The following is a 23,931-nucleotide window of genomic DNA, read 5'->3' as shown; positions in this document are numbered from 1 at the left end:
CGCAAAACGTTATTTCAGCGCCTGTTTCCGATTTGGGACTGCGAGACGTCGGTTCTACAGCTCTAGAAGATCTCCCCTTTTCACATGTCTTATCAATTCAACTTGCTGCTACCTTGTATATAGGTCACTGCAGCTTCATGCAGCTGCAAAAGTCCAGAAGTGAAGCCCGGTAAAAGAAGAGTAGCATTTTGAATTAGTCCTTGTACTTAAAAAATGGTGGAAAGAGATCCCTCAAGCGAGGTATATGCAAGTTGTAAAACATACAGTAACTTCTTTTAAATGGGTTTTAGGAACAAGATAATCTAAACCTCAATAGCGGATCAGAATATCGGAGGAATAGCCATTTCCTCCGAACACTGAGGGCACTGTGTATACAGTGTACAAGTGCTTCAAAATTTGACTATCGGGAATTTTTATAAAAGAGGCTAACGCTAGCTACGCAAATTTTGCTTACATAGGTGGTTTATCGGCTTTGGAGGATACAATTATCGCGGAAAATTATGGCAAACAAATACACAACTATGAAAAGTTTGCGAGATTTGGATAGATTTATTGTCCTAGAAAGACTGTCCACCCTATATACACAATGCCTCATGACCTCGAGCGTGCCGGAATCTTGGAATAACGCTAACATAATCCTAATCCATAAGAAAGGGGACCCCAAAGATTTGAAAAATTATAGACCGATCAGCTTACTGTCAGTTGCCTACAAGCTATTTACTAAGGTAATCGCAAATATAATCAGGAACACCTTAGACTTCTGTCAACCAAAGGACCAGGCAGGATTCCGTAAAGGCTACTCAACAATAGACCATATTCACACTGTCAATCAGGTGATAGAGAAATGCGCGGCATATAACCAACCCTTATATATAGCTTTCATTGATTACGAAAAAAGCGTTTGATTCAGTCGAAACCTCAGCAGTCATGGAGGCATTACGGAATCAGGGTGTAGATGAGTCATATGTAAAAATACTGAAAGATATCTTTACCGACTCCACAGCCACCGTAGTCCTCCATAAAGAAAGCAACAAAATCCCAATAAAGAAAGGCGTCAGACAGGGAGATACGATCTCTCCAATGCTATTCACAGCTTGTTTACAGGAGGTATTCAGAGGCCTAGAGTGGGAAGAACTGGGGATAAAAGTTGATGGAGAATACCTTAGCAACTTCCGATTCGCTGATGATATTGCCTTGCTTAGTAACTCAGGAGACCAATTGCAATGCATGCTCACTGACCTGGAGAGGCAAAGCAGAAGGGTGGGTCTGAAAATTAATCTGCAGAAAACTAAAGTAACGTGTAACAGTCTCGGAAGAGAACAGCAGTTTACGATAGGTAGCGAGGCACTGGAAGTGGTAAGGGAATACATCGACTTAGGGCAGGTAGTGACCACGCATCCGGATCATGGGACTGAAATAACCAGAAGAATAAGAATGGGCTGGGGTGCGTTTGGCAGGCATTCTCAAATCATGAACAGCAGGTTGCCACTATCCCTCAAGAGAAAAGTGTATAACAGCTGTGTCTTACCAGTACTCACGTATGGGGCAGAAACCTGGCGGCTTACGAAAAGGGTTCTGCTTAAATTGAGGGCGACGCAACGAGCTATGGAAAGAAGTCTGATGGGTGTAACGTTAAGGGATAAGAAAAGAGCAGATTGGGTGAGGGAACAAACGCGGGTTTATGACATCTTGGTTGAAATCAAGACAAAGAAATGGGCATGGGCAGTACATGTAATGAAGAGGGAAGATAACCAATGGTCATTACGGGTTACGGACTGGATTCCAAGGGAAGGGAAGCGTAGCAGGGGGTGGCAGAAAGTAAGGTGGGCGGATGACATTAAGAAATTTGCAGGGACAACATGGCCACAATTAGTAAATGACCGGGGTAGTTGGAGAAGTATGGGAGAGGCCTTCGCCCTGCAGTGGGCGCAACCAGGCTGATGATGATATTAGATGCTTGAAAACAATCGCGTTCGAAGATAACTCCATATGTTAAATTACGTCTACAGCGATTGTGTTCGAAATCTTTATCATTAAATTTGGAACTCAGTGCACTAATTTTTCACTCGCAGGTGAAAACACGACATAAGACAAACCACCATGTGGCGTAGGTAATAGTTTATAGCACGTCTGCATGATACAATTATAGGACACCGCAAAACAAAAGATGAAGAACGCAGAGTCGAAAACTCAGGCAGCAGTATTTTCCTTCATTCGTTCGCGATTTCGACTCGTTTGAAGAGCATGGGAATATGCTTTTACCCCAACCCGCACCTCTCTCTCTCGTAAAGATAGCAAAACATGTCCACTGCTTTCCTGGCTTTATCATCGAATTATTCCACGGTGAAACTTTTTCTGCCCTTCATTTTTCTCTTCGTGCTCGTTCCATTTCCCAGACCATTTTTTCCTCGAAAACGCACATAGCGCACAGGAGCATGCAGACGCTTATACACAGAAAGGCAGAACCTCTCTTTCGTCGAAGAGCTTTCTATCGCTGCGGCTCTGAACGCAGCTCTGAAAGGAAAGCCAGAGCAACACAAGGGCGCTTTCCAAATTGGGCATATCAGGGATGAAACACGCGTGCAAAACGAAGCTCCTCTCATTTTTACGCCAGACGATGTCTGACAGAATATGAGTGCATCCTTAAAAGTAGTATGCTTAAAAAACAATAACTCATGTATGGGTGACTACAGAATGCAGATGATAATGCAGGTGAATAAAATTGTATCATTCATTAGCATTTATTGACAACTTAAATACTTCTAAAAAACTATTGTCACTATTATCGTGTACGCATCAAAATAATGAACATCTAATTATTCTTAGCATCAAAATAAGTGTTGGACTGCTGCTGCTAGCTATACAATAAGCAAGTTTTGCACTTTTACTCGTAGTTCGCAGCAATGGCTTTGTTTAACATCAGCAGCTATGTATACGTGCAAAAGCCATTATGCAGAACTATACACTTTGCTTACTAGATCAATGATTCGAAGCTCACTGCATAGATTGAGCTTGTAGAGCCGCTCAAATTTATTATCCGGGAATCGCCTAAAGAATAGTCGATACGCCGCGACTTCCAAAGCGTACTCCCCGAAGTGCGTCATTTTATTGCAGTGAGGACATCAGGGACGACCGATCTCGGAGGACAGGAAAATTCACCTTTGTGCCGTAGCGCGATTGACGCGATACGCTATAAATGGCTGCGCCGGCTGACGTTGCCTTGTCGCAGATACTATTCACTCTGAGGAAGCCTGCACACACTCCATAATATCTCCATGATGGCCGACGATGTATGATGATCCCCATGGAGGCGTGACGCACGTGATATATTTGGCTCGGTGGAACATCAGCAGGCATTTACCTTAATTCGAACGTTTTCGTGACCTCTCGTGGCTTCCTGGTTCCCGACTTGCACCTTCGCCTTCCGCCTGCGCAAGCAGGTTTTGGCAAAATGCGCATTACCTTCTGTGCTCCGGCGCCAAGCTTACGAATTCACATTTAATTTGATTTAAATGGCCGACATTTTTGGATTGACACCTGCGACTCTGATGAGACAAATGCGCATCTTCTTGTGTCTTCTTACAATAGAGTGAGAGGAGGCACGTGCTGTCGATGCCGATTCTCTGTACACTCTTCAAATGTATTAAAGATAGGTCATTCAACACTGGTTCCAAAGTAAAGGTAATTGTACAGTAAGTGGTGATAGTGCCCTGCAACAATTTCTGACCTGTACAGTGCTGCAGTTCATTGCGATAACAATTATATGGACACTCCGAGCGAATTTTCGCCGTCGGCGTCGCCGTGAGGTTACGTATATATTTAGGCATGTGTATGCTGTATGTCACACCATGCTATATTACATGTGGTATATGCGGGATGTATTGCCACACCATTCTAACACTAGAGTTGCTCATACCGGCTCTTACATTCTTTACAAAATTATTTCTCAGAATTTTGAGAATGGCCACCCGCAAATAAATATCATAAAAGAAAACATCGACGACAGCCCGTGCCTTTTATCTGAAATCTTCGTTTGCCTTAATTATTAAACTTGAATGAAATCGTTCAATGGCAGAATTCAAACAGAGGACCCTTTGAACAACAGCTCGTTTTACTTAGTTACGTTTAATTCCAATTCATACTGCCACCACAGCTACGGGACTTACACTTCGTGTAATATTCTCACATGCTGCTATCGTATTTGTTACTTCGACCTTATGACGAAACTGAGATTCTTGCTTCAGCTCAGTACTTGGTTTCTCAGCTTGTCTTGTCTAATCCAGATTTGAGAAGTCGTCAAGAAGGTGCCGACAGTTATAGACTCGTTTCATACACGGCCTTGTGCAACTGTAATTACTATAAACCCCGCGGCATGCATCTTTTCAAATGCCCTAACTTACACTTCACTACACCGGATTTTTTGCAGCAACCTCGTAGAGTCCTTAATATTATTGAAAAACATATTGGAGGAGCTTATACTAAAGGTAGCTTTGCTATCACAATGCTATAGCTGTAATGTTCTTAAGGGATGAGAAATTAAACGCAGCTAAGGCAAGGATTCGCTGATAAAAGAGGAAAAGTAGAGGGAATCAACGTAAAGATTTTAGGTATTCGTTATAGAAAAAAAAAATTAAGCACTGCTGTCGAGCAAACTACAAGTTGAGATTCTGGTGTGAATATTATGTGAACAAAAGAAAAAGAAAGGAACCAGGAAGAAGGGTGGTTCACTCTGGTTTATTCTGTTGCAATTTCCTCGAACCTGTTTCTTCAGAGTGGGTCTTATGAGTGGAGTTCTGTCTCTTTCTTTTTTCGAAGTATTGAGATACTTTATTTCAAGATAATGCATTGGAAGAATTGAGCTAAATATGCGTGCCCTCATGCAGCGTGGAAAAGTACGTTATTGCCCTTCGAACTTGTCACACGTAAGCAGACGAACGCACGCACGCACGTAAAAGTGAAATAAAGTAAGACATAAAAGACTTGAGACAACTTATTGCTGCCGGTAAAGCCAAACCCACAGCCACAGCACGCGTCGTTAAGATTTTGTGGGTGAGGAGTGCTCAACACTTTCTTCTTATTACCATTATAGAGTTTTAGCGTGTCCGGTATTCCAGCAAACGCGGACAGTTCGGGCGTTTTGTCGGATGGGTGCAGGCGTAAACGTGAGCTGCCGGAGTGCATGGTGTAGCCACCGGGTGGCGCAGAGGGCAGCCAAACAAACACAGAGCTAATACTGCTGTAACCAAGTGTATTCGCTGCTGGTGCAAATTTTCACATCGGCGAAATAGTGTCATGAAAGAAGTCATCGTATACCACCCATACATCTAGTCAAGGATGCCTGATGAGAAGACTCACCGATATTTGGGTATCGTTGTTCACTGACACACTAGCTGGCGCCCACGATACTTACCCTACGTAGGTATATTTTATTTGCTCTTTGATAAATAGAAATCTCAATCGAATCTCTGGATTCCATGTTAAAGACAAGTTTCCTCGATATATAGTCTTAATGTCTTGTCAAATAGATGCGTCCCTAAATTCCGCGTAATACAGAGTGCGTAAGCTTAGCCACTTCGTGTATTCTCGCGCTTCCAAGCTGTGATGTACAGCGGTAATTCTTGCCATGGGGCGTGATAATTTTTGTTTATACGTAGCTATTCTACCATACGCTTAGTGCAGGTTTCCCTATGTACATCTCCCCGTTCCGGCACCCACATTGCCGTTTTCTTCTTTTTTTCGCCTTCCTTCATGGACACATGCATATGACGTTCCCGCAATAGGACAAGCTATATGGTGAAATGGGTGCTGATGGAAGTTGGAGAAACTAAGCGGTACCCTGCAGAGTGAGATTCTATAGTCCTGCTGCCAGCAAGTACGATTTCATTTCGAAAACCAACTTGCGCACTTTTGTGTTGCGCGTTTTTCATTTCACACATTACACATCGGGGCTGTGCAGTTCCTTGCGAAGCTTCGAAGAAACCGCCTCAGCAAGAAGATGGCAGGAGAATCGCGGACATACTATATATTCATAACGCTCCACCCAATCTCAAAAAAGTGGTAGAGAAGTCGGGAGTTTCTGTTTTTTTTTTTCAGCTCCCAAGAAACTAGCCAGTTTCAGCAGGAGTACCAAAGACGGCTAACCAGTAGGACAATCTTTCCAGTATAGAAATGCCAGCCAATACGTCAACTAGAGAAAACGTGTCACGTATTAAATCTGTCTTTCACGCGGCAGTACCTACATCGGTCAAACTGGCCGTTACAGTATGGATTGTTTAATTAAGCTAGTCCACATCTTCACTGAAGGAAATTAACGTCTTCACTGAAGGAACTTACTGAGAGCATTTTGGCCGTACATACCGAATTGCATGGATGCAGACATGTGCTCGATTGGTGTTTGATCATGAAACGCTATCGCGATACACATGTGGAAGATATTTATGAATCTCTTACAACTGACAAGAAAGGCACATCGTGTGGCAGTACCCCCGTCACTGTCACCGTTTGCTTAAGAGTACCGCTACTTGAATCATGCTACTGTTGTTATCGCGTTGCTCTCATCCTATTGATAGTGGAGGCGTATTCAATGGTCTTTACTTGCTACTATCATGCACTCGTGCCGTCTGCCTCTTCGTCCAGTTTTTCACCGATGCCTTCCTTCCAATGTATAAGGCAAAACATTAAATTGAGAGTTCTTGAACTAATAGCATCAACGACATGGAATATACTTCTTGCAAAACAGAGCTTCAGGCCTTGATGGTCCACCGTAGTCGTGATGCTGCGATGGCTACCAGGCCCAGCAGAAAATTTCTCCCGACAGTTAGCCTCAGCAACAGCTGCCACTGCATGCAAGGGCGTTATGCCTTCGAGGGGCACACAGCGCAAAACATAATGGAAGTTGCTAGGGAAGAAGAAAAACGTTCTACTGACGTGTCTACGTTTTCGCATTCGCGCTTATAGAAGAGCAACAAGGCGGCCTCATCGCCGTCGCACACTGCAATCTGCTTGTCTTTCCCGTTGCCACCCGAAGCGTAGGCAAAGTCGGCGTGCCGTTTACTTTACGTGACACGTGTTCCCTGCCGCCGCTGAGGCATGCGCCCACGCTTCCGTCTTTTAAATCGGGATTCAATGAGGAAAAAGAAGAAGAAAATGGAGCAGAAAAAAGAGGCAATCGGCTGCTCCTCGCGACGTGTTCCCCTTGGCGACATCGATTTCACGACGTAGAATGAATTATTTTGCACAAACTTTTATGCATGTATGGTGAGCGCGCTATTTTTTTTTAGGAATAAACGAAATCATAAGCAAAACGTCAAGGCTTCCGACAGCACTGTATGTTTTCTTTTGTTTGTTGTTTGGCTGATAAAGCGTCGCAAAAAGGCGCAGCCTGCCTTTTGCCATACCAACCCACCTGCAGAGAGATATTAGAGCGAAGTTGTTAAGGGAAGTTGCGAAACCAACCCCCTGCGGCGATGGCGTGCGGCGGCATGCTCCGCATCTAATGTCAACCAAAGAACAGCGGCAACGTAGCCGGCGCCTGAGTACCGAATTTCGGTTTTCGAAGATAATTATCAATGGTTACAAAAGGTACCATGCATGTACCTCACTCTTATAGGGAAATTATTTCTTCTATTTTTTCTAGCTAGCAATCCGTATTTTTTTATTTTTTCCACGTCGTGCTGTACCAGCTTCACGTTGAATATCATCATCACCATCATCATCATCATCATCATTATGAGCCTATTTTATGTCCAGTGCAGGGCGAGGGGCTCTACTTGCGATCTCCAATTACCCCTGTATTGCGCCAACCAATTCCAGCTAGCACCTGCAAATTCCTTAATTTCATAACCCGACATAATCTTCTGCCGTCCTCGACTGTGGTTCCCTTCTCTTGGCACCCATTCTGTAACCCTAATGGTCCAGTGGTTATCTAACCTGCGCATTACATGGCCTGCCCAGCTCTATTTCTTTCTCCTAATATCAATTCAAATTTCGGCTATCCCTGTTTGCTCTCTGATCCACACCGCTGTCGTCCTGTCTCAACTAGGCCCAACATTCTTCGTTCCATCGCTCTTTACGCTGTCCCTAACATATTTTTGAGCTTCTTTGTCAGCCTCTAAGTTTCTGCCCCGTGCCAGCACCGGCAGAATGCATTGATTGCACACCATTCTTTTTAATGATAGTGGTAAGTTTCCAGTCAGGATCTGACTATGTCTGCCAAATGTGCTCCAACCCATTTTTATTAGTCTGTAAATTTCCTTCTCATGATCAGGGTCCCTCTGAGCAATTGACCTAGGTAAACGTACTCCTTCACAGAGGCTAGAGGCTGACTGGTGATCCTGAACTCTTGTTTCCTTGCCCAGCTATTATCATTATCTTTGTCTTCTGCATATTAATCTTCAACCCCACTCTTATGCAGTTTCTGTTAAGGTCTTGAATCATTTGTTGTAACTCGTCCCCAGTGTTGCTGAACAGGACAATGTCATCTGCAAATCAAAATTGCTGAGATATTCGCCATTGATCCTTACTCCTAAGCCTTCCCAGTTTAATAGCTGGAATACTTCTCCAAGCATGCAGTGGGTAGCATTGGAAAGATTGCGTCTCTTTGTCTGACCCCTTTCTTTATTGGTATCTTCCAAGATATTTAAGTAAGCGTCCTGTACTCCTTGATTACGTAATCCCTGTATGACTGCTGGTATCTCTACTCAAGCAATTGCCTTCTCGTAATCTGTGAAAGCCATATAGGGAGGCTGATAGCACTCTGCGGATTTCTCGATTACCTGATTGGTGACATGCATGTGATCCATTGTAGAGTATCCCTGCCTTACCATGCATGTTCCCTTGTTTCACTAAAATCCAGTGTTGCCCTTATTCTATTGGAAATTATCTTAGTGAATATTTTATACAATACTGTAAGTAAGCTAACGGGCCTATAATTTTTCAATTCTTTAACATCTCCCTTTTTCTGGATTAGTACAATGTTGGCATTCTTCCAATTCTCTGGGACGCTTGCAGTCTATAGATGGTTCGTATAAGGACCGCTAATTCTTCAAGCATTATGTCTCCACCATCTTTGGTTAAATGGACTGGTAGTCCATCTTGTAGTGCCGCTTTTTCGCGTTTCATGCCATGCAACGCCCTTCTAACTTTAAGGCTAGTTATAGAAGGAGCTGCTGTAACCTGTCCATTACCAATGGAGGTATCGTGGCTGCTTTGGGTACTGTACAAGTCAGCATAGAATTCTTCCGCTGCTTTTACTATATTTTCGAGATTACTGGTGATATTACCTTGCTTATCGTTCAGTGCATACATCTTAATTTGTCCGATGCCACGTTGCCTTCACCCTGATTTCAGGCTGCGCCCATTTTTTACTGCTTCCTCAGCCTTTCTCACCTTATAATTTCGAATATCCCTTATTTTCTCCTTGTTGATTAGTTTTGACAGTTCCGCGAATACTATCTCATCTCTTGACTTGGACACTTTCTTTGTCGTTTCTTATTAGGTCCTTTGTTACTTGGGAGAGCTTACCTACTGGTGGCCTTGGTGCGTTGCCTCCCACTTGAATTGCTGCTTCTGAAGCCAGCCTAGTTACGGTTTCATTGATATGTATCACTAACGGCGTAATCCAGCAACGCAGCCTGCATGGTAACCACGAAGCAGCCCTATGACTAGGGCATCACTGAGATCGCGCAAATCGAATCGGTGATGAATCACCTCTGAGAACAGCCAGCAAAGAGACCCACAATACGAAGAGTGTAAGAACTCGCTTTTACAGTTTCACCGTCGTTGACATCTCTGCTGCTCAGATTGGCATACGTCTCCGAAGGCTTTTTAGGGAAAGAAGCGTAAAAACGTTGCTTTGAAGAGAAAAATGTCGGCCCTACTACTCCGCATGGAAAGGAACGTCGTTCAGGAAAATTGAAATTTCTACTACACCTTCCACTCTCATACATGTAAACATCCCAAGGCCCCACTTTAACAACATCAAGGTTATGATACATGAATGCGAATTCTACACCAACTACAATCCCGAACTTCGTGAATTCTATCTGATTCATAAAGTTAACATCCCTGACACAGGGGCACCCCAAAGGTTTTTGGACTACGGGTCATCTACCGGCAAGTGTTTCAAGCAGGATGACACATGAGAAAGCAATATCTTCTTTTTGGTAAGCCTCCTTTGCGGAAAGAAAGACATGCGAACTCCTTTGGGGACATAAAGAGGCAACCTCGTGCGCAGTGCTTTAGCAACAGACAACTTGGCGAAACATGACTGTGCCTTGTTAAAGTTTACTACTTGGAAAACATGTTTTGTACGTAGGGGTGACGCAATTTGTGTTTTAGTGAGTGTGTATTGCAGCGAGGTTCTAAGAACAATAGTAGCCCTTTCCACAATAGTCGCCATCATAGCGTCATATTGGGCTTTGGCAGCCTCGTGATTCTATGGCTTCGTCCACATCCAAGTTGCACGGGCAAGGTGGTTGGCGTAGTTTTAGTTTTGAGAGGGTTTGCAAGCACCGCGTACCTTTTAGCTATATGGTAATTGTCCGTTCACACCGGCATCGTAATTTCTATAGTGGCCATTTGCACAACGCACATTCCGGTACCAGAACGCAGAACCAACTGTGCAAAACGGTGTTCTCACTCCGCTGTTGAGCCGACTGAACCTTTGTAGCAACGCTGACTGCGCCCTGTTGGCATCCGAGAGACGGCAACCTGAAAGAGGCGCAATTCCTGATCAAGTGAAAGGTGTTCGGGATCATAATCTTAAAACGACTAATTCCCGTGACTAGACTAAAATTTGTTCACCCTTTATTCTTCTGTTGCTTTGCATTGAACTGATTCGCTATTATTCAACGTTTTGTACGCTTCAGTTCGAAGAGGCAGCACCACGTATTTTGCTGAGTCGCTCACTGCAAACATATTAAGAAGACCTTGCTGCACCTTGTGCAAGCCACGAAACTTCTTTTGGTAAGGGTTCTCCAGCTTAAAAGCAGGAGTTTACTTCGAATTGCTTTAGTTAGCCCGTGTGTAAGGGTTATAAGACTCTTGTTCGTAGTCAACGAAAGTACAGAAAATCTAACCTATTTAACTTTAGAATAACAACAAAAGTGTAATTGCTACACGATGTACCACGCAGCTGACGGCCTATAACGTAAAACTATTCCGATTTTTATTCCGATCTCCTGACGTCAAATTTGCGTAACCGCCGACGTAAGAATCGGGCGATAACCCGCAACAGCCCAATGAAACGCCTTCTTAGTTCATAAAGGTCACTTTTCCTTGCTTTCAAAACGAATAACACTGTCTAGATTGAGCACTTTTTCGTTTGTGATTGGCTGCTAGGAGACGAGGAGCACGCTCAAGTGAAGAGGGTTTTGATGGGGGCGAGCCAGCGGAGATAAAATAGATAACCGCATGGAGAGAGTGATACCAGCGTTTGCGATTGGTCCGTTTTCCCTTACTTAGCTTGCGGTGGCTGGTCGAAAATCGTGGTGGCGTGCAACGGAAGGTTAAGAATGCCGTCAAAACAGATTCTCAGAAAGAGCGAGAGCAAGAGCAGTTGGCAGAGTGAGGTCGTGAATGTGCCGAAAGTGCTCGAAAATGTCACACGGCCACGGAAAAATTTTATTACACGCAAATAAACCCATGCTCTCCCGCAGGTGCGAGTAGCCAGTGCCTGAGCGACTGGCGGGAGCCATCTTTTATTCCTTTCGGAAAGGGGCAGCGTGCGGTTATTCAGAAGAAAAAAAATCAGTATCGTTCGGCATATTAATGCATCTTTAACGCGTACACGTCGCTTTGACGAAGTGAGTTTTCGTGGCTTTGTGACGTCGCGTTACAGGCAGATGAAGAGGGTGCAGCCCGAAAACTTTTCATCAATAGCCGAGGACTAATGGCGAGCAGGCGTCGAATGAGAAATAACTATGTTTCTTTTGTTCACCCAAATCATGCAGAAGCAGTGTGTACACGTCATAAAAGATGGGGAGTTATCGTGGTTTTCGTGAAGTCGCGTGACAGACAGACGAAGTGAGGATGGTCCATAAAGTTTTTGAGCAATTGTGGAGGGCTGATTGCAGAATTGGAATTGCATAGTTTGGAATAGCTTTACACTGCCGTGACACTGTTGTTACATCGTTGCAGTGCCAATATGTGAAATGCTACATTTTGACTTCCAGGGGCCCTATATCGTAAAACTATTCTAATATGGTTTTATTCCGATCTCCTGAAGTGAAATTTGCGTAACCATTGACGCAAGCATTGGGCGGTCACCCGCAGGGCTGCCTGAACACACCAATCAAACGCTCTCCTCGTTCATAGGAGGTCAGTTTTGTTTGCTTGAAAAACAAATAGCATTGCCTACACTGAGGGGCTTGTCTTATCTAATTGGCTGATAAGAGGCGAGGAGCACGCTCAAGTGGAGGGGGTTTCGATGGGGCCGAGCCACAGAACTGAAAATCGATAACCGGATGAAGAGGGAGTACCAGCGTCTGCGATTGGTCCGCTTTCATTGCCTTAGCTTGCGGTGGCTGCTGGAAAATCGCGGCGGCATGCAACGGAAGCTTAAGAATGACGCTAAAACGGATCTCCACAGCAAAGAAGACTTGGCAGAACGATGACATAAACGCACCGAAAGTGCTCGAAAATGTTACATGACCGTGCAAAATGTTTTATTACACGCAAATTAACCCATGCTTTCCGGCATGCGCGAATAGTCAGCCATCTTTCATTCATATCGAAACGGGGCAGCCTGGGCCTATTCAGAAGAAAATTCCATTTTGTTCGGCATATTAATGCAACTTTAACGCGTAGATGTCACTTTGACTCGGTAAGTTTTCGTGGTTTAGTGACGTCGCGGGACAGGTAGGTGAAGTGGGTGCAGCCCGAAAACTTTTGACCAATAGCCGAAGGCTAATGGCGAAAACGCGTCGAATCAGAAATAACTTTTTTTGTTTGGTCAAATCGTGCATAACCAGTGTGTACGCGTCATATGAGATGGGGAGCTATCAAGGTTTTCGTGACGTTGCGTGACAGACAGGGGAAGTGGGGGTGGTCGAAAAAGTTTTTGACCAATTGTGGAGGGCTGATAGCCGAATTGGAATAGAAAAGTTTGGAATAGCTTTACGTTATAACGCCCCAGTACAATTTCTATGAATGTCGTTGGGGAATATGTACTTTATATTAATTACTATCACTCTTAGAGGGCTTTGTAAGCTTTTGATATATTCAAATGCTTGTCTTCATTTATATTTTGGGTTGTTTTTGTTTGGCGCCTTTAAAGTAGCTTTATCAATGCAGAAAGAAAAATATGCACATGCATGTTTCTGTTTACTGTACGTAGGATCACCGCGGTATGTCGCACTTGCGGTAGTGTCCTGTTTCCGTTCTATATGTATTTCTCTCTGTAAACGCGTCCCATTATTAACGGCACATGATGCGCAGTGGTCGGCTCGTTCAGCGCAGCTTGTGCGCCTCTGCTCTTAGCAAAGACATATTTCCAAAAGGCTGTGTTTTATCTACATCGAGGCCCTATATACAAATATATGCATATATGCGAAGGTTGTAGCTTCGGCTCCTACTGGAGGCAAGTTGTTCTTCTTCAACTTTCATTTTTCTTTACATTATCACCGCTACAATTCAATTTAAAAATTTTCCCGGTGCTTTCCTTGGACTCATTATCTGCTGTCTTCATATGGTGTCGACTTACAAAAATCCGGAAGCTCGCTTTGCCGCCCTTCTTCCCGGTCACGTATATACTATATATATACTCCGGCGTACAAATATTATTTTGCCTCCCTTTTGTCTGGGAGCTGTGCGCCATCCCTTTAATTTCCCGTGGTATCGAGTACATTATATTACTTTTTTATAAGATTGTATACTTGTATTTTCTGCCCTGCACCAAGTTGAATTTCTGTTGGTGACTTTATTACCATTATTGTTTTCAAGCAAAATTTATGGTTTTTGACACGTCGTGTGCCCGTGATTTTTATGGGATGACTGTAGACGAACTGTGTCCCACACCTTGTATTTTTTTTTCGTCGTTCGAGCGGTAGAGACCAATAACTAGGTCATGGTGGTGGCGCTGCAGCCGAGATGCCCTTATCTCTCTCTCACTTACCACCTAGCCTCGAGCGCGTGGGTCGTGCATGGGCACAGTTTCGTAATCATAAATAAAAGCACATGTTCCTATGCTTTTATTTTATGATTACGTATGTTTCCTATTTGCTGAATATTGTACATCTCGTGCTTTGCATGCATGTATATAACTTCAAACGCACAACACATATGGGTAAAAGAATAAAAATCTTGAAATGAAAAAAAAACAGTGAGTGTGCCTCACTAGATTTTCTTTTTTTTAGCTTTTCTTTCAGCTTGCATCAAAGCCAGTCCTCTCGTGCAAATTTCCTTGCGTCACACAAAGCGAATTCATGCACTGAAAATTCTTAAATACAAAGAGAAAGGAAGCTTTCGTTCGGAGAAACCTGGCATCTCATGAGGATGGTGATTGACGCCTTGAAGAAGGGAGAGAACACAAAACACTGATTTTAGTTGGTGCACCAACAGATCAGTTCCTGTTGTGCTACGCGTCATTGGTAGGAAAGAGGAACGTAAAGCAAAAAGGCAGCCGGAGAGAAGTCGGCGGCGACAGACGCGGAAAGAAAACATCGACGCGTAAGAGAAGCAACGCTTCTATCGAGAGCCATATGTCTAGATGCAACAACTGCGCAAATTGGCTGCCATACTGCGGAAACAGTCAAGTGCTTTAACGCAACGGAGAGTGCCACTGTCGGCGCTTGGACCTTTGCCTGAGCTCTTCACCGGTAACCAAACGGCAAAAATTTTGATTTTTTTTTTTAGTTCGGCTTTAGTCGCCGAAGGAAGACATATGTGAGTGTCATAGTTGGCTGTCACCCCTTTGACACCTACACCGTGAATAACTGAAAAAGAAAGAGCCGTCGCGTGACAGGGAGACCGTGCTTCGCTTTGTTGCCTTTTCGATGTTCCCACCATCGCCTCATAGCCCATTCCAGGCTCCTGGTCACTGCCGTCCACTCCTGGGAGAGCTCTTCAGAGGACAATAAATAACGAGCGTTCTTTCCTCCACTTCGTACGCTCCTTCATCCAAACAGAGCGTGACAAATATATTAGTAGCACCAGAGGGCGCCACAGCGGGACTCCGGTCGAAGCGACCTACATACACATCTCAGCGGCCGCTGCTCTGCCTGAGTTCTGCGAGCGGCCGACCGTGGAAGCAAAATAATAATAAAAAACAAGAATACATGCGGAGGAGAGACGGGGGAGAGGCGCGGTGCGGGAGAAACTGCCAAGGCGAGCGCTGAAATTGTCCGCGAGCTCTTCACGCCTGCGTGACGTTCGTGGCGACTCCAGGATGCACGCCTCCGCGCCTGCCAGTGGCGTGAGGGTGACGCAACTATAGAGAAATTAGCCGTTCGCATTCACCAAATTGCCTTCGCTTCTCTCAGCATGACCGAGACCGCCATCATTTTTTTTCGGCTTTTATGAGTGGACGCTGATAGTTCTTTCTTTTTTGTCTATAAGACACTCTTGTAACATATCCTAGTGCGGCAATAAATTCTTGCGCATTAAAGTTTTTGCATATACGCATATATTTTCTTGCTTGTTTTTCTTACATAACAGAAGATATCGCAATAATACGTGTCGGACGGTACGGGGACGAACACACGTGTACTCTTCGTCGCACTTTCCCCATAAAAAAGAACCCACAAACAATATTCTTGGCATGCAAAATGAAAAGAAGGCGAAACCAGGTTATATAGATGCGGTGCGCAGACATATTTTTCTTTATTGCAGAAATTTGGCCGGCAACGATGTGTTCTAGTGAGTGGTATAGTGCAAGATCGTTCAATAAGAATTTCCCGACAGATCAACTCAACACGTGAAAAAACTTAAATCTAATATAATGTCTTATTACATAATCTATTATATAATGTCATTATATAATCTTAATAATGTCTTTCTTGTGACAAGGAACTTAGAGAAGTCCCTTCAAGGCTTCAAGCTCCCTGCAGGAAACACTGTACTTAATAAAGGCCAAGTACAAGGTATCTCTTTTGAGTTAATTGCTGTTACATAATTTTTTTTTTCTATTTCACGCTGCAACGGTCTTAAAAGTATCGCGTGTTTGGCGTTTTCATTGAGACCGGCTGATGACACTAAAGCGTAAGATATATAACAATGAATTTAAATACCTTTCAATATATTATTATCTGCTTCAGTGCCTTATGAATAACTTCTACACTTACAGGATCTGTTTAAAACGTCCGCCACCATCTAGCGTTCAACAGAATCGAATAGGGTCAACGCTGCACTCCCACGATACAGTAGCACTGTGGGGATGCTACACAACCTGCGTGCTATCCCTTGCCAGCACTCGCTTGCAGGTCGTGCACTACTGATCTACTGAACCTTCTGCAGTATAGCTCAGCGTTTAGAGCGAAGTTGGCTATAGAGCACGACGTCGCCGTTTCGGCTCCCGACTACGGCGGCTGCAACGAGAAAGCGGCGCAATGAAGAAGCAGCCACTGGTGGGGATGGAATTTCGATGCAAGTTAGGGAAGACCACGCAATCAAGATATGGCGGATACATCTACCACTGCATCCCTCATAGAAATGCCTATGGCGCATTAAACCTCGTTATCCAGTCATCCATGCAGCGAAAATGGTAGCTAGGGCTAGGGCTCCCTTCAACATTTGTAGCCATTCAGCCTGAAGTTAATCGCTTCCAACTGAGGGGGGTCACCAGTATACTGCTGTATCCAGGTATCATTAACGTTACTTCAAAGGATTCTCGACTACAAAAACAAATGACGTACAGAATGCGTGTATATCGGAAAAAGCTGAAACGACTGGCACAAGTCCACTATAAATCTCAAAGTGCAATACTAAAGAAATGCTCGGAAGTTCATCCAATGTCCTTCTGGCCAGCGACCATATTGCATTGGTACACATAGAATTAAAATAACAGCAACAATACGCAACAATACGTCTGGAGATACCACGAGGAGCGCCTATGTCATGTTATAAGCAAAGAGAGCTTGCACTATCGTTCTGACCTCCATACGTTCAACGCGATTGCTGTTTGTGTATCTTTTGCAAACTACTTTGTTATTATTTTTGATAATTAAAACTCTATAAGACGTTCTTCACAAGTCCAAAATCCAAACGTCCAATAGGAGAGTAAAGGCAAATATGTGAGTGAACAAGAGTGATATTAATATGATGTTGTGGTGAGGCTGCGTTGCTTCAGCTTAGCAAGAATGGTTGAACTTCTGAAATGCATGCGCAAACTTAAAGAAAAATATCTTAATTTCAAAGAGGAACCAAAACCTTTGGGTAGATCGTGAAGGAATACTGACAGTTTAGTCTCAGAGGAAAATAGTTTACCAATCACAGCGAAGAAACAGTGCGAAGGCGTGAGGACAGCTTCAGGGCTCCGCGCTGTTGTCCAGCCTTCGCGCTGTTCATATGCCGTGGAAACTCCCCAACCAGCTTACATGTGCACCTTGAAAGAGTTAAACGCTTATAGTGTAAAGGAGGAATATGATTTAACATCACCATTATGCTGCATTATTCCCACTGTAGGCACCTAATATTTACTGCCAGCTCGAAACTATACGGCGTGCTATGCGGCAGTTACATAAAACTACGTTAAATATTTGCAGCAGCATTCCCATTTAGCACACACTTTTCAAAAGTTATTCATTCTATAAAGATACCACATGCTCCGTAGAATCTCACTGCTTTTGTACTAACAAGAAGCGAGTACCATGATGTCTGGCGAATTTGCCAACGTCTTCTTACGCATCTTCAGCGTTTCTTCTTCTTTTCTTTTTTTTTGGCGCAATGTCGTCTATGACTTTCTTTCCTTAGTAGATTGCACAAGTCGCTACTCTGCTCGCTTCTCATGAGATCTCAGGTAACTAAACGCTTGTCTTCAATGTCACTCTGCACAGAGTGAGAGCCTGCTAAAGTAAGACAGAAATCACTCCACACCCTCGAATAAGACTCCGAGCCGTGGTGATCCAACAAGCACTAACTGTTGCTTCAGCACGACACGAGCCAGCAGGCGGCGGGCGACAAACTACCAAGGAAAAGGCCTCGGCAAATCCGTTTGAAATGTCGTCTGCATGCTTGCGCAGCTGGCGCAAGCCGAAAAATAGAAAAGCCAGAAAGGCCTCGAGCGAGAAACATTTTCCGCAACGTTAGGGATCGACGTGCCAAAGCACTCACCGACGACGACTAGACTGACAGATGCGTTGATCGACGTGCCCGAGGGAAATGAGACGAGGCAGAAGTAGACATCCTCGTCTTCAGGCTGCACGTGTCCCAGAGATAGGCGGTACGGCCGCCGTCCCACGGAGAAGTGGAGCCGACGTTCCTCGCGTGCCCCGCTATGCACCGTGTGCCTGGCCTGCACGAGCGGCACGTTCTCGCTGTCCACGCTGTAGATGAGCTGCGAGCCCCGGTACCATTGCAGCAGCAGCGGTGGCTCGGTCTCTGCCGCCACCTCGGTGCGGCAGGGAAGCCGCGCTGTCTCACCGCGAAGCGCCTGCACTACCTCTGGGGAGTCTGCAAAAAATAAAGACGTGCAAAGAGGTCACTTAAAAAAGAGGCACGCGTTTGTTTTTAACAGTGGCAACGCTCATCGCCTTTTCCTCCTTTAAGTTGTAGGAAAAGAGATGTGAAATTTAAAAATAAAACGAAAGAAAGAAACGGTTGTGTTCTCATTGTGGTCGATACACAGGTATTGTTTTTTTATTATTGTTATTCTTCGGCGTAAGCCTTGCCTAGCGTGAGAACCTCGCCTAGGTCGAAAAAATAATTTCTTCTCTTGGCTTTTAGACCCGTGGCTGTCTCATTCTCTTTGCCTCATCTTACTTTGGGTTGACACTTAGAACGCGGAATTCTAAAGTAGAATAGGTGGCATACACGCTCGTGTTTTTAAAGTTGTGAACATTAAGCAAGCACTTAAATGTGCTGATTCTGGCTCGGGGATCTTGAGAAGCTCTTATATTGAGAAATGTACATTCTGGTCTCAGGAGCTACCGCGTCGAGCATCGTAAGCTTATCCGTGTGCGCACACCATACCGGTGAGATTAGGCAAAAACAGACCAGCCGAAAGTCGCGCACGCACTGCTCACGCAATTTCTCATTCGACGTTGGGCCGATCGCCACGAGTAAGCTTGCTCTACAATGTGGCAGCAACGACAGCGTGCTGCAACAACGACAGTGTGCTGCGATTGCGGGGCCTGACACGGGTGAACGAACTACGCAGTTTAGAGCAGTAAGAGTTTCGTAAACAATCAATTCTAGGGGATGCGTGACACCAAAACAACTTTGGTTCAATTGCAAATGAGATCGGGATATTTTGAAAGAGATCTGTAGTGCGGGCCTGTCCAGGGAGAAACAAGTTGATATGGAACAATTTGTAGCAAACTGGTGTCATAAAGCCTAATTTTCAGTTCGAACACATGGTCGCTCTCTGTATCTAGTACTGTCCATATGTTTGATCCTCTAAGTAGACGTAATCCCTAAGGTAACGCATGTTAACTTGTTTTAGCAGTAGAGGAATGTTTACGACTGCATTGACATCTGGTATTTTCAATCTGCGCGTCTCTCAAGTAGTTGAAATCAATTTACACTACAGCAGGCTCCAGTACACCATAGCCACTGTCTGAAGGATGTGAGCGAAATCATATCTGTATCAAAATCTGTATATCTTATCATATCATATCATATCATATCATATCATATCATATCAAAGTCTGTATTAATCTTTTCTTTATAGAAAGCATAGTATTTGTAAAACGCGTATAGTAGAAAAAAAAGGGGCGAATGTTAATCATTGTTTCCTGAATCCTGCATAAGAAAGCCCATATTAGGGCACGTGCTGTAACTTTTCACAGTGTGTGCCTTTTCGCACACGCCGAAAGCCTTCCTTGCCTCATAGCATAGTTCAATAAAATGAAACTCTGTATCAAAAAAATTCTGAAGGTGTCCTCGTCAGTGCACATTTACAAAAATCTCCAGATCATTCGAAAGATTTAGAATGACTGTTCTTGATGTGGTCGCAAGCGCGAAACGCGCTAGAGAGGCGAACGTAAAAACTAAGAGAAAGAACATACCGAGAGGATGCAAAACATCAGCGATCGGAATTTTTAATACCAGGAGCTCGAATAGCGGTTTCTATTTTGCGCCAGATCTCTTTCCCGCTCTGCCATCTGTGCTCTTTTAGATTTTCTACTCAGGTATTCGCTGCATGACACAGAAAAACACGTCGCTTGCTGTTCCCTGGGGAAGTCATCTTTCCTTTCAGCGTAGCGGAATCGTGTCTTCTAGGTGAAAGCGTCAGCCGCACATCAAAGGTTCCGCTTCTCGTATTTTACAGCGCGAGAGGCGGAACCTCCATCCAACATTGTTTTCTATCTCTTACCATACTCTTTGTCTTCTCTAAGTTTAGTCAACGCTGCAGAGCCTGAATGAAATAGCGTTAGGCCATGGACAACAATTCCTCGTCTGCATCTTGCTACCCCAGCGTAGGTTATTAGTTGAAATGCCCATGACGCGGCACATTTACACTTTCTACCCACATGCTATCTGTCTGAAGCAACAGTAGCCGATCCGCGTCACACAGTGATAATGGAGCGTGGAAATGTATAAAAAAATGCAGCCGTTGCCAGGAGCTCGCACTGGGGAAAGTAAATTTTAGTACACACCCGCGTGGCTGCGCTCCTTTTTTTTTTTTTTGAATGAGTCAGACCAAAATTATCTTTTGTGGATCGACACGTCCGCTGCGTTGTGGCTGCTGTGCTTTTCGTGCTTATCTGTGGTTTGAAATAATACGCGAACAAGCTCACGAAATTCACCTGCCAAAAAAAAAATACTACTCTCGCAGCACATGCACCTGAAGTGTGAGCAGCCCGTCTGAAGTAAACATCGCGAGCTGGCAGAAACAAAACAAAACAAACAAAGAAAACAAAACACCTGCAGCATGAGCGCCATAAAAAGTGCTAGAATACGCAAGTGAAATCCCCTTGCATGGAGCTACTTTCCTATAGATATGTACTTGCAGTCACTTGCAGGTCCACGGGAAGTAAGGCGTCGTGCAACAAAGATAAATTGCTCTCCGAATGGATAGCACTGCCGTCGGTGCCTGCAAGGTGAACGCAAGCAGCTCCTGATTCGTCCGGTCGCAGTGCGCTTTGGCTTATATAGGGGAGGTATTTTCTATGTATAAATGGTAGTGTCAGCACTTCGCATTGAATCATAAAAAGCCTTCAAAGTCCCAGATTATCCGCGCTTTTACTTACCAGGCTTTACACGAGAATGTTGGAGAAGTGGGAATTTCCATGGTATTACTGGCGTGGAAGTAGTCGAGAAATTTGAGTGCCAGGTTAATCGAATCGATGCCAATATTTGTTCGTGCGCCTCTGGTTTATTGATGCAAAATTGGAAAACATTGTAAGAATAAATAACGAAGCGCTGGTGGGTAATATAAACTCCTTGTTTATTATAGCAAAACGGTCTTTGCTTCTGCCTCACTGTTCTAAATAAGTTATGGCTGTTTCGAAAGCGACAGAACTATTTTTAGTCACTCAACGACAACAAACGCGTGTTCTTCGATTTCCCTCAACGTGGTAGAAGAGAATGTGAAATATTTTATATATTCGCCTCTTGTGATAAGAATTCACGACAGTTCAAGCAACGCTTAGCACTCGTTGAGAACACGAAGCCAACAGCACAGATGCGCTTTCCGCAGGCAAAACACCTGCCTCAACTTTTTTTTATCCCTATGTGTTGTAAACGGCAATCGCATAGTGGCCCAAAATGGGGCATGGCCACTGGTTGCAACATTCTTACTCCCGGAGGGTGGTAGTGAAACTTTAAGCCGACAACAAATATGTGGTCATCGAAGCACTTAGTGTAATTTCCTCCAGCGCACCAGTGCTAGTGAAAGTGTAGGCTGCGCTGCATCGCTAGGATAGCAACAATTACCCTCGCGTATCGCTATCATCAGAAGGAAGTGAGAAGCCCTTCTATACAGTAACTTTTCTCCACGAGAATAGCGGCATCTCGCAACCTACGAGGATTTTCCTGTGTGCTACACTCTCCGCTACCCCCTTGAGCAGCATACTTGTGGCGTATATTAAGCAGATGGTTCTGTAAGTGAACGTGCCTTAGCGGCAAGTGCTCAGTCTCTATCAGTGGCACTAGGACGCGGAAACATAATGATCTACGAGAATCCTTATCGTCAGGGGCGCGCGTCCAATCTATATCGCCGTGCCTGCGGCTGCGCCAGGACTGTGGCGCCTCTAATTACATGCGGCAGCCATTACACGTAACTGCTTTGTTCTTTTAGGGGCAGGCAAGCGTCTGGTTGTGCGTGCTTGTTATTTCTTTCTTTATCTATATGCAGTGGCGGATGCTGGATACCTTAGCGGGCGTTCATTATGTACCTTGCTTCCATTCGTGCTTCATAATAATAATAATAATAATAATAATAATAATAATAATAATAATAATAATAATAATAATAATAATAATAATAATAATAATAATAATAATAATAATAATAATAATAATAATTGCAAGAAGAAGAAGCAGGAGGAGAAGGAGGAGGAGTGGATGTGGAGAACGTTCTGTGTACATATTGTGTGGCGACAGCCGTCGTGGCAATTGACTAGACAGTGTGACAAGTAACTCAAAAGAAACTTCATGTTGCGTTACTATGTCCATAGCCCGCGTTCGGGCCATTCACTGGCCCTGGTTTTATTGGCTTCCATTGCCAAGATTATACATTTCCTAAGTGTGTATATGCATTAAGACTAGGCCGTGGGCTTCGCTTCTCAGAGTGAAATTTAATGTTCCATATAATCTTCGTACCTGCTTTGGTGCGGTCAGTGTGCCGACTCCATCAATAATGAAAAAAAAAGGATCTCGCAAACTCCGTGTTTCATATTACGCCTAGTTGCATCATTTCAGCATTCTAGATCCTCTTTGATCTCTTTCCTTAGAGTAGTCATAATCCAAGGAGTTATAAGTAAGAGCATGATACAAAAGATGCGAAAAATAAATGCAACAGATTTGACATTTTCTCTCCCCAGTCTTGCGCAAAACATCAAGAGAGAAAAGAGCTGAGAGCACTCAGCACACTTCCCTAACGCCGTGATGCGTTTCCTGACAGCTGCACGAGAACATCAACGCTGTGGGGTAAGACAAAAAAAAAGAAAGAAATACTAAACCTCGCCGCTGGTCATGCCAGTGACACGCGCATGTGCCCTTGCCCATATTTCCTCCTCTCTCTTCAACGTCATATGCAGGCTCTGTGCAGCCATGAGCCGAAACGAAGGCGGAATGTCTCCACACCGCAAATACTAGTAGGAAATGGCTGGGAATTAACTAGTTCATGCTGAAACAAGCGCAAGACACACACATTTTCGATCCTTCAACTTTCTTGGAAGCCGCTACGGCTAAAAATTTTCTAGGCTGCACTAAATCATATAGGAGGCTGTGATACATGCCCGTTGAGTATAAATCGCATTTTGATGCATGGCCTTGCCCAGAAACGAATCACTTTTGTAGAAGGCTCCGATAGTGGCTACAGGTGGGTTGCACAGAACTAAGATGCATGTTTGATGTGGTGTCTTGTCTATGTGGGCCTTCGTGATGCACGCTACTTTTTTGAATAGATGTATCCCACCCGTACAGCGGAGTGACTGGCGTGGAACTCTTCGCCGTCTCCGACACGTTGCATCCAATTGCTTCTCGCGAAGGCCATACCTTAGCACAAGCAAAAAGGAAAAGTTGCCCGTATATATATATATATATATATATATATATATATATATATATATATATATATATATATATATATATATATATATATATATATAT

At 44.1% G+C, this 23,931-nt stretch overlaps 1 protein-coding gene across 1 annotated transcript in view; it reads right to left on the bottom strand.

The window, feature by feature from the left end:
* The window catches only part of LOC135907844 (synaptogenesis protein syg-2-like), a 572,210-nt gene extending 549,840 nt beyond the window's left edge, over window positions 1-22,370 (bottom strand). The window contains exons 1-2 of the mRNA XM_070536562.1: window positions 22,358-22,370; window positions 18,268-18,606 (exon numbers count right to left, since the gene is read on the bottom strand). Coding sequence (XP_070392663.1) covers window positions 18,268-18,606; window positions 22,358-22,370 — 352 coding nt within the window. The remainder of the gene's footprint in view (window positions 1-18,267; window positions 18,607-22,357) is intronic.
* Window positions 22,371-23,931: the final 1,561 nt, after the last annotated feature.

The sequence above is a fragment of the Dermacentor albipictus genome, chromosome 1 (assembly GCF_038994185.2).
Source record: "Dermacentor albipictus isolate Rhodes 1998 colony chromosome 1, USDA_Dalb.pri_finalv2, whole genome shotgun sequence".
In the NCBI taxonomy this organism is placed as follows: Eukaryota; Metazoa; Arthropoda; class Arachnida; order Ixodida; family Ixodidae; genus Dermacentor; species Dermacentor albipictus.
Note: the sequence above shows the minus strand (reverse complement) of the source record. Positions and strands in the feature narration are given on the sequence as shown.